We start from the raw sequence: 12,212 nt of genomic DNA, 5'->3' as shown, positions 1-12,212 counted from the left end.
AAACGAATTGAATTAATATGATACACGAGAAGACTTCAAAAATCAAATACTTAAACAGATTGAATTTAACTGATACACGAGAAGGCTTCAAAGGTCAAATAGTAAAACGAATTGAATTAAAATGATATATGACGTGGTTTCAATAATCAAATACTAAATCAAATTGAATTAAAATGATACATGACAGGGCATCAAAGATCAAGTACTAAAACGAATTGAATTAAAAAGATACATGACAAGGCTTCAAAGGTTAAAAACTAAAAATAATTGAATTGAACTGATACATGAGAAGGCTTCAGAAATCAAATACAAAATATAAAATTGAATTAAATTGATACATGACATGGCATCAAAAACTAATACTAAAACGAATTGAATTAAAATGATAAATGACAAGGCTTCAAAAATCAAATACAAAAGCGAATTGAATTAAAATGATACATGACATGGCTATAAAAATCAAAAACTAAAACGAATTGAATTGAACTGATACACTAGAAGGCTTCAAAAATCAAAAACTAAAACGAATTGAGTTGAACTGATACATGAGAAGGCTTCAAAAATCAAATACTAAAACGAATTGAATTAAAATGATACATGACACGGCTTTAAAAATCAAGTACTAAAACGAATTGAATTAAACTGATACGTGAAAAGGTTTCAAAGGTCAAAAAATAAAACGAATTGAATTAAAATGATAGATGACATGTCTATCATAATTTTTTTAAACATCAGTAACATACTTTCTATATGCATGTATTTCATTACGTTCAGTACAAAGTCCGTGTCCGTATCATTCAGGGTTTCCCTGCTATCAACCTTGCTATCAAATTAAAACTATCATGTTGTGAGTTTTCAAAGGGTTTACCATAAACAAGTGTGAGTAGACAGGTTTGAGGAGAAGCAAATTTTAACAAGAAACCATTACATGAAGCCTTCGGAACCGTTTTCATGTTCATCCACTTTTCTGAGGTCGAACATAGGCGAAAATAACTTTACAATTTATTACTTAGGAAACTCAGCATCGCATATTCTTACGAACGTTTTCAGTTTGTAACAGAAAGATGTAAATGCATAAGATAAAACCCCACCGTGCCGGCGATTGGATCTTTAGACTTCCCGGTTATAAGCAAAAGTAACAACGCTCTAGTTTATTGAGCTAAGGATTCGATTTCACGACGTGATTGTCAGAGGTTGTATTTACACCCGAAGTATGTGGGCACTCAATTATGACAATATTAAAAAAAATAATAGTTACATAAAAAAAACCATTGTCTACAAAAATTGATGTTATAAAACAAAAACATCTACCTTTTCCATATAAATATCTTTAATATGTTTATAACAATGGTTGTCTTAAATAGACATTTGTTTATGTATTTGATAAATAAAAACACGCTTTTTGAAATTCTTTTGAATACATTTCTGATGTTTTCGTATCTACCACTTTAATTTACGTTAAATTTAGATGATACCAAATTGAATTAAAATATATATGACCGACAAAAGCACAATATTTACGATTTAATCAACAACTCAGGTTGAACCATACTATAATAAATTCATTTTAAGTAAGTGTTGACTATTATGTGGTTTCCTGTTTCTTCATAAACTTAAGTCTTATTTTGTTTTCGTAGCAAGTGCTTTATTATCATCTTTCTTTTGCTTGTACTTTTCTATGACATTTTCAGTTTCAATATGGTTATATAGCATTTGGAAATGATTTGTAAACATTGGAACAGTCAGAGCAAGCAATATTACGCCAGCGACGGCGCACAGACAACAAATGAATCTACCAACTTTTGTTTCAGGATAAATGTCACCGTAACCAACCGTTGTCATGGTTACGATGGACAAATACCAAGCGTCTGGTATGCTTTCTATTTTTGCGTTATCTTCTGCTATGTAAATGCATGTTCCAAAAGTGCACATTCCAGCAAACACAAACAATAACAAAATGACCAGATCCTTAATATGTCTACGAACAGAATACGCCAGAACGATTCCAGCTCTCATATTCAGAACCAAGCGAAAGAAACGCAAAGACCTTAATGTCTGTAAATAAGCCAAATAATCAATCCAACTTCCGTATCGTAAGTGAGGGACTGTCAAATAAAGACAGAAATAAAGATAGGAACCCAGAAGAGACAATGCGTCTGAGCAATCAATCACTGATAAGAAATATACCTTGATATTTGGACATGTAGAGAGGCGTAACAAAATTTCTAGAGAGAAAAAAATGGTTGTCAAACCCTCTAAAATGATAAGTATATACATTTTAATTTTAACGTTTGGAATTGAAACATCTTTTTGCAGAGTAAAAGCCTCAGCTAGTGGAATCGGTTTTACTTCATGATGGCCAACCTTCAAATGTGGTGGTTCATAAAAATCTTCGAAAGTTGTATCGTTATTAAACCAAAAGTCGTCTAGCCAATCTGGATAAGGTATCTCAGCATTTTCAGATTCATCCCTTTCATTTATCTCAGTTATCTGTTTATGGATAAGGGTGAACATGAAAGTTTTGAAATCACCTTCTACATCTTCATTTTTCTGAACAACTGAAAAATTTCCGACGTCACTCAAGTTCAGTCTTTTGATCAGACTTTGTGACAATTCAGGCACATCACCTAGTGTACATAACCCTTCCAAGTATGGTTTAATAAACTCATAGCCGTCAATGTCGGTTGTGTCGATGTACTGTAGTCTCTCGCAGTTGGTCATTTCCCTGTGGAACGATGAGTGTGTACTATATGCCAGGACAAATATGGATGTTAGGACCATTAGAAATGATACGAATAGGTAAACCTGAAATATGTGATATCAATATAATTATGTATTAAAATATTGTCTAATGCACTTTAAATATAAGTGATATTTACAAAAAATCATTTTGACGTTTGCAATCGTTCCTTTAATGTAAAAGATGATTAAAGTTGCTAAATCATTTGTATAAGCAGATGCTATTATGACAATGTGCTTTAAACTTATTTTCATGTATACAAAAATAGAACTTTACGGACAAGGTAATGTAGATGAACTTCTAGTATAACATAAATGGACAAAAATTACCAACACTAATCAGAATTTAAATCAAAATCGTGAACATTTGGGTGTAAATGTAATAATTATAAGAGAAATATATACTGTAAAATCATTTTTATTCGTGGGGCACGAATTTTCGTGGTTTTTGTGGGTAGGTCAATCCACGAATTTAAGATCCGACGAACTTTAATCCCAACAAATACTTCTTACCCTGTCTCTGTTCTATATATTACAAACATGCGTCGGCTCTTTTCCGGTCGATATTTCATGAAATGGATGAAAGTCCAGACAGATAGCCAGGTTATTGACATATTAAATCCGTTTGCAATATTTAAGAAACTTGAAAGAAACTCGATTATATGTCCTCAATTTACTGTCACAAATGTCGCATATACATACTTGATCGTTGTAGTCTACTAGGACTTGATTGTGTTAACAAGAATACTTGACATAATCGAGTAAATATGGGAACCCAGGCAGTGCAATAATTAGCGCTAATAGAAATTGTCAGTTTGCTCTTATTAATTAAAAAAAAAGTATTTGATGTTAATGTCGTAAGTACACAAAACTATAAAAAATACGATCGCTAAAACAGATTTATTGTTCTTTCTTTTGTTGTTTTTAAATGCTCCAGTTTATATGAATTTTAATCAGTATTTGTGCGAATGCTATTCCGTAAACATCAAAGACGCCACCGACTTTTACAAGATCCACATATACTCGTGTTACTTACCGAGAATAATTTATATGCATGTAAATGTACACAGTCAGTAAAAATGTTCGGCGATTAAGATTACTTTGCATTAGATTACTGAATTTTTTTTAACAAGAAAACGAAAATCCACGAATTTAAGAACCCACGAAAATGCCCGTTTTGATAAAACCACGATCTTTCATGCCCACGAATATAAGTGAATTCGCAGTATATAAAAAATCAAATACTATGATATCTTAAAGAAGTATAAAGAAGTATATTTTTGCTTTTATTTAAATTGTTCATTGAATAAAACAACAACAAAAAAACCATTACGTGAGTTTTTAAAGCTGAAATGATAGAAACATTTCATTCAACTCATTAAATACTTTATATACCTTGCCGAGGACAGAAGGTCTTGTATAGTTGATGGTGTCCCAAATATTAGTTCGGATTCTGTGTAAACAACCAATGGACTTTGGAGATACTGTGGTGCTTTGTTTGCTCCTCACATATTTCTGTTTAAATGTCCTTAGAGTTTCTTGTTTGTCAAGGAATTTCTGTAATCTAGAGTATTTGTACTTGTTATCGATTGTCGTCATGTAAACATAAATTCATACCAAAACTTCGAAATGGCGATACATAAATATTTTAATGTGCTTTAAGCTTTGATAATTCGTGAAGCCTTATCAATTCTTTTATTGAATTGATAATATAGTTAAAAGAGTTTCAGATTTTTATCCGTTATTACTTTAATGCTGAAATCAAAAAGTGTCTCCTTTTAAAGAATTTTATTTGTAAGATATGTGTAGATAAGTTAATTTCTTTCCTTTTTTGAAATTTTTAATGTAAATTCACAAATTTAAATTGCAAGCTAATTATAATTCTATATTCTTATTATGACACGTTTTAGGCATTCTGACTGTATATATCGATACGTACAGATCAAATTTAAAGATTACCTGTTGTAACAACACTCTGACAAGGCGTCCGGTGAAATCTCCCAATACTCCAATTCTGACATGAACGCACCCGGACATGACGTCGTCGGTATGTGTAACTCTCCATTTTGATAAAACGCCAAAATGGCGGCAAAACTTTCTGGCGTGCGATTTATAATGATACAACTCGACTTTGACCCTTTGGATTCTGAATTGTAGATTCTCTTTAAACGAGATTGAGGACCAGTTTCTATTACTTGTTTTGAAACGTTGTAAATTTGTCCACATACATCAATTTTAATTCTTTCCATTTTTAACAGTTGATCCAAATGTAAATATTATTATTTCTTTTTTTAACATTTATTGTTAATAATATATAATGAACGTTTAGCTAGGCAATAGTTGTGTCATATATCTAAAGGTGACCTTAGAAACACAAATGGTTCACGTAATCATCAAATTCAATGTGAAAAGCACCATTTTATATATATTATCTGCATATTTCTGTAAAAAAGAAAATAGACGCTTTATTGATGATACAAAGTATGTCTAAATAGATCGCAATTATTTCTAAAAAAATGTTAATTTTACTGTAAGAATTCTATATTGCATATTTCATCCTCATGATCACCCATTCTTCTTTTGAAATTATCACAATGAATACAAACAAAACTAATATCATAGTCCAAATAATGATTAAAAATGTTAGAAGTAAATTATTTAAGTAAGTTACCTAAGCGCATAACGATGCAAACATTCATTTTAAACTTTTTTTAAAAGAAATGCCTATATTACATGAAAGGACGAATCAGTCTGTCCATTCCCTTTTTGCTATTTTAAGTTTATATTCTATTTTCAAATATCAAAGTTGTATGACAAAAAACAAAAATGAAAGTATTTTAAAAGTTTAAAGTACATAAAATATGATAATGTAATACATGCTTAAAATATGAAAAAGCGAAGAATGACTTATATACCTTGCATTAAAATTCCAAAAAAGCATGTTTATATCAAAACGACGAGAATCAAAATGTGTTAAGAAATATTAAGCCAGAATGCATTGATTTTACTAAAATTATTCAATTTAAGTGCCAACAGTAAAGATTAGAACGTGTTTGTGAGATATAATTGTTCGCATAATAATCCAGAATAGAGTTTTTAGAATTTGTCGTAAATTATTCCGTTTGTTTATTCCCATGACAAAAATATCCATTAATTGTAGCGTGATGCTAAATCGTATTAATAGTTTTAAAAGTACGATCTGAAATCTGGTGTTTGGGTCGATAATTAAGTTTTAATGAGTTAACTTAAATGCGAGAGGTCTCTGTGGCCAAGTGCCTAAGGTTGCTGATTCCGAATCACTGATTAATTAATCACTTCTGTTGGTTTAAATCCAGGCGGTGACTTAAACTCCTTCCTGGCGTGTGAGGAACGTACATGTGTCCAGCTTTCTTACTGCAGCGTAGTGATACAATAAAATTAAAATGTCTTAGCAGATTATCAAATTATTTCCTTTGCAATCTGACCATTTCCCAAGGTGTTCAGAACAGACTTACAAGAGTTTGTCTGGAAAGCAATTCGAAAAAAAATATAATAAGGAAACACACTCTTATCGTCCATACCTCTTGTCCCGGCTTAATTTAGCACGAAATCGTTATATGAAGTTGAATAAATGCATGACTGTAAAATAGTTTTTAAACATTTTCAGGAACAAATACAGGATGTTTACATCATGAACTTCAAAACACTTCAATCATATGATAACTGTAAACCAATTAGCTTGACCGTTAAAAATAAACTTTAATTAACAGTACATAGATATGCTAAACTTACGTGACAAACTTACCTTATAAAAATACAGCAAAAATGTATGAAAATTTCAGACACGGTTTGACTGAGCCGTGAGGGATAATGGAAAAGTGCAACATCCGTCAACCCCACTCCCAGCATCGGCTTAAGCGGTATTCAATTTTCAACACATAATGTGCTTACAAAGACTGGAATAAGTAAAACATTAAAACCTTTTTGATCCAAGAAATTGAAAGAATTTTGAAAAATTCACAAGAGAATGAGGAAAGCTTCGAAGCTTAGTTTTTTTAAGATAAAAAAGACAAAAGGTATATCTTATTATGATTCTATCATAAAAAAATATATTTTGCTTTACACTTAGTTTTATCCTGGTTCATAAACAACTGGTTTAGCTAAGATACAATTTTATATATAAACCATAAAGATATATATATACTCTATTTTCATCGCATCTCTATGTTTCGTTTTCAGAAAGATGTGTATTATTGTGAAAATTATTATCTTCCAATTCTTTATTGCGCTATTATCCTATGGCAACACCTGTGTCTGCGTATTGATATCTTCTTTATTATAAACGAATCATTTTTGTGATTTAATAACCAATATTGCGTAAAAGAAAAAATGACAAAATAGGAAGTTTCGACCTAAATAAACACATCTTTTTTTATATTAATCATCAATTATTCTATGAGATGACTTTTTGACTTTTTTAATAAAAGAACATGTTATAAATTACTTCTTTTAAGAAAACGTTTCTTGCGTACATATATTTGTATTATGTAAGTAAATCGAGATAATTTCAACAATATCATAAAATATGTGGTTTATTCAGATGATATATGATACAATATTAGCGTTTTTTAAGTGATATAATATATCACAGATTTATATTTGCACGTGCATTAAATCAACGTGCCAACCCTAACATACCCACAGAAGATGTTCTTAATATGATGGACACTGTCCTTGAAAATAACACTATTTCATTTGATGGAAGAAAATTTACGCAGACAGAAGGAACAGCGATTGGCTCACGATTAGGGATGAATTACGCATCTACATATCTTGGATCATGGGAATCACAGCTGATGACGATAACAGATAAACTTCCGCTTGAGTATTTCCGGTATGTTGATGACGTTTGGGGCCTTTGGACGCACGGTATCGAGTCGTTAAAAACATTCCATGACCTTGGGAATAACCTTCATCCAAGAATAAAATTAGAATTAAGATATTCAGCTGCAAAACTTGAGTTTCTCGACGTAATGACGAAGATTCAGAATGGCATTTTAATAACAGACCTATACACTAAACCCACAGATAAACCTGTACTTGCATAAAAATTCGTCTCATCCGGAATCGACAAAAAAATCAATACCATATGGACTTGCCCTCCGTGCTAAGCGAATATGTACTAATGAATCGACTTACAAACAACATAGAGAAAATATTAAAACTCAGTTACAGAAACGAGGCTATGAAGATCGACATATTGAAACAGAATTAAATAAAGTAGATAGTAAGAAAAGAAGTGACCTATTACAGTATAATGAAGATAAAGAAAACACTGAAAGAATCCCCTTGGTACTGACATTTTCCAGAGCGCTCCCGAATGTAGGACAAATAGTACGAAAACACCTACCTGAATTACACTCCTCAGATAGAATGAAGGAAATATTCCCGAATCCACCAATTGCGGCATTTAGAAGAGATAATAACCTACAAGACATTCTCGTTCATAAGAAACACAATAAACTATTTTTTCAACAGCCGAATTCCTGTGCTCCTTGCAGATCCAAAAAGTGTGCGATTTGTCCGTACGTTATTGAAGCAGACACATTCATTGGTGTGAACGGGGCCCCGTATAAGGTTCGAAATCAGATCACGTGCAAATCTACGAATGTTGTGTATGCAGTTTATTGTAAGCGTTGCGAACGTTATATTTATGTTGGAGAAACAGGGGATACGTTGTACCAAAGACACCTTCTAAATTTATCCAGAATACGAACCAAGTACAACGATCCGTTAGCGGCGCATTTTTACACGAATGACCACACAGTTAAAGATTTTTCGATAATGGGGCTGGAAAAGCTATACGGTAATGACCAATACAGAAAAACAATAGAAAATTTGTGGAAAAATAAATTAAGAACCTATAGACCGTATGGAGTTAATACAAAAGAATAACGCGGCAGACGGCAACCAACGCCACGGCGGGCGTCGTTCATTGACGTTACGTCACTTCCATTGTTTTGTTTGATATATTTGTATGTGAAATAAATGCTGCTGAAGAAGGCCGCAAGGCCGAAAGCTACGGCAAATTTAAATAGCGTTTTTGCTTATAATATATATGATACAATACTTAATGAATTCTTCTATTCTAAAGCATAATAATGAATGTTATAATACAAGTGTCAATATTTTGCATCAAATACACATAATTTTACTCCTAAAGGCAAGTGAAGTAATTAAGCCTTTGATATAAAACGCTTCTTAATGCGTACGAACATTATAGCAGTCATATTTCTACATTACTTTAGTTATTAAAGATAAATCAAATTGAAAATAAAAAATAAAATGCGCGCAGATGTACATAAACGTGTAAAATCAAGCGGGCGCTCGCCGTTGTTGCACATTTTAATATGCTTGTAGATAGCCTAAGAGCCAGAAGCGATTTAATCAGAAATTTTGGCAATATCCGAAACTTACACCAGAACAAGTATTATAGTCTCTTCTTTACAAAAAATCCGAATCGTACACAATTTTGCTTTCACAACGCTTCAGAATCCAAGATGGCTCCAATATGGCTGCCGATTTTATGCAAAACGGATATACATCTTATATTATGGTAAAAAGGGGCGCCAGGTAAAATGGCTGACAGCAATGACGACCATTTACAAAGTTTTGTTACAGCAAAAGTTTACATTTAAGTTCTGTTAAGTCTTGTGTTAATGTTTATTTTTTATTTATGTTTTTACTTTTTTATTTTAATATTGTACACTCAGAAGTCACTTGGTAAATATTATAGGGAACAAGACACTTCACATCTCGAATTTTGAGGAAACTTCACCCCTCAAGACACATGTGTATATCATTATTTTAAATTTAGTTTGATGACATAGCATAAATTGTTCCCTTTTAGAAAAGTATCCTTATAATGCCCCAAGAAAAAAAGTCCATTTCTCCGGCATACATGTATAATCATTCAAAACATTTTTTTTTTTTTAAAAATGAGGTGTAAAACAAACTTTCATTATTATTGATACTATATTCAATATATATAAATAATTCTTTTTTGTTAAATAATTGTGATATATAAACATTCATTGTGTTTTGTATGCAAAAATAGGCCCTATTTTCCAATTTTTTTCGAATTAAAAAATCTTCCACAGCAGCAAAAAGACCTCTCGCATGCTTCTTCTTGTAGAACAAACTCCTCACAGTGATTACCTCCTTTTACAGAATGCAATCATTGCCTCTTCGCAGACGTCACATGATCATGAAAGTCACATGACGTAACGTCGAAATTCAAATGTAAATATCGACCGTCATATAGAAAGTCTAATGTCATTTTTCTCTTTCTGTTTTATTTTTAACTTTTCGTACTTACGTCCGTTATATAGTTCATCAAAACATTATCAAAAATTGACAAAATAATGAAAATTAAATTCAAAAGCTAAAAGATATAAATTATCAGAAATGCTGATATATCGAACCCAGATAGGCACTCGGTTCCACAACCTTCTGTGATTTTAATTTCTTTTAAAAAGATTTTATATTATGTATATAACGAAGTATTTTATATACATGTACATAATATATATATTTTTGTAAAAAAATTAAAACCATAGAAGGTTGTGTGATCGAACCGTGGTGGCAGAGATATCTGTACTGATAAGGGGAGATCACTGCGTATGAGATTGATTATAGAGATGTGCGCAGGGAACAATCTAATTCACCATATGGTCAGACACTCACATTGATATTCCCATAGACTTGCATTATAAGAAATGGTCCCTAATGATAATCATACCTAAAATTGAGTTTCATGCTAAAGAGGTGATTTTTCTAGCAGAATGAAATGCCTAACACATAAAAAATGTTCCTGTTATATAGGGGTAGCCAACCAAATTTTTTGCAAAATTACTTCTAAGAGGACTACACCCATCCCCCTCCCCCCCCCCATTTCGTTGAAATTTTCTGGTGATTACAGGACTGACATACACTTTTATAAATGCAAATACCCAAGTCAAAATTATCATAGAGACTCATGAAATATTTCATTTACTTCAGAAAACAATTTTAGTGTTACTTTCTATGGTAGCACTGGGAGTAGCACATATAAGGTATATAGCTGTAAAACGCCATTGAATATGTATTCTATATGTAGAAATAGGCGTTAAATCAAGTTTTCAAGTTTCAAGTTTCTAAATTGGTTTTTATACTTAAAAATACCCCATTTTCATCCAATCTCCTCATGTATAAATTGAATATCACACGGTTTTCCCTGCATTTTTTTCAGCCATGTGAAGCATTTTGTTTACGAATGAAATCTTTTAATTGTGTAATTTAACAGACCTTTTGATTGGTTATTTTGTAAGGTTATAGGTTAAATAATATTATGACACGTTAAAGGTTAAATTATATTACTACGCTAGTGCTTAAAAATAGATAGTTTTGGCGCAATTCTTGTTACAGTTTTGTCAGACACGTTTGAGATTAGACGCTTTTTCAAATTTATCAAAATTGTTCGAGACAATATAATTTTTATAGCTCTTGATTTTTCTATTTACAGATGACTGTGCAAGTTCACATTTTATCGGATTCCATCGCTAAGTTTGTAGATGGAATTCAAAAGTTTATGCTCTCCCGGGCATCAATCTGGTTCGCTTGACTTCTAAGATTCAGCGGGATCATTCTTTGGTGAAAAACATTTTACTATTATTCATGTTGGTACTAATGATATAAACTCTAATGATAAATTGTCTGTAGATCAATTATCAGTTATTTCAACAATTTGATCAGAGTCATTCGTGATATTTTTCCTACACACATTATTTTCTCTAGCATTCTGCCCAGGCCTGCCGATTATTCTCAAACAAGTGTTAAAGTCAAATTAGTTAACCAAAGGTTAGAGGCTAAATGTAAGGAACGTAAATGTCAATTTGTTCATTCATTCCGTCCGTTTTTTTCATGTCGGTGAGCCAATTTCTAATTTGTTTGCAGTCAGAGATGGTGAATTACATTAAAATTTTGAAGGAACTCGTCGTTTACGTAACTTCTTCATTCACACTGTTTCACATTTACTTAAGGGTAAATTTGCTATGTAAACCAGGTAAAAAAATTTTGGACAGCAAGTGGTGCAGATGTGTTATTTATACAAAAATATTATATATTTTTCTGTGTTTATTGAATTGATCAATAGCTACTGTTGCTTTTAGGGGTATAACTTGTGTTTTCTTGTGTGTATATATAGTTCATTGATATAATATGTAGTTTGTGGCCTTCCTTTTAAAGGAGGTGTTGTACTTCTTTAAGGGCTTCTGGACAAGTGGTAATGGTAACTATAGACGTTACCCTAGCTTGTTCTTGTTTGGGTTGTTGTTTGTCTGATATCACAATGTTATATTTCAATGTATATTTATTGTACAGTGTTTGTAGTTGCTTTTTTATGTTTGTCTTTTTTTAAATTAAAGCTATACGCCTTCAAATGTTCCATATAACTT

At 31.7% G+C, this 12,212-nt stretch overlaps 1 protein-coding gene across 1 annotated transcript; it reads right to left on the bottom strand.

Moving 5' to 3' along the window:
* Window positions 1-1,269: 1,269 nt before the first annotated feature.
* On the bottom strand, window positions 1,270-4,338 carry LOC132730100 (potassium voltage-gated channel protein Shab-like). The gene is made up of 2 exons (XM_060715952.1): window positions 4,135-4,338; window positions 1,270-2,805 (listed from the first exon to the last, which is right to left on the bottom strand). Exons 1-2 carry the CDS (start codon window positions 4,336-4,338, stop codon window positions 1,621-1,623), a joined length of 1,389 nt encoding a protein of 462 aa, XP_060571935.1. The 3' UTR covers window positions 1,270-1,620.
* Window positions 4,339-12,212: the final 7,874 nt, after the last annotated feature.

Source organism: Ruditapes philippinarum, unplaced genomic scaffold (assembly GCF_026571515.1).
Source record: "Ruditapes philippinarum isolate M1 unplaced genomic scaffold, ASM2657151v2 ctg1882_1_1_1_1, whole genome shotgun sequence".
NCBI classification, from domain to species: domain Eukaryota; kingdom Metazoa; phylum Mollusca; class Bivalvia; order Venerida; family Veneridae; genus Ruditapes; species Ruditapes philippinarum.
Note: the sequence above shows the minus strand (reverse complement) of the source record. Positions and strands in the feature narration are given on the sequence as shown.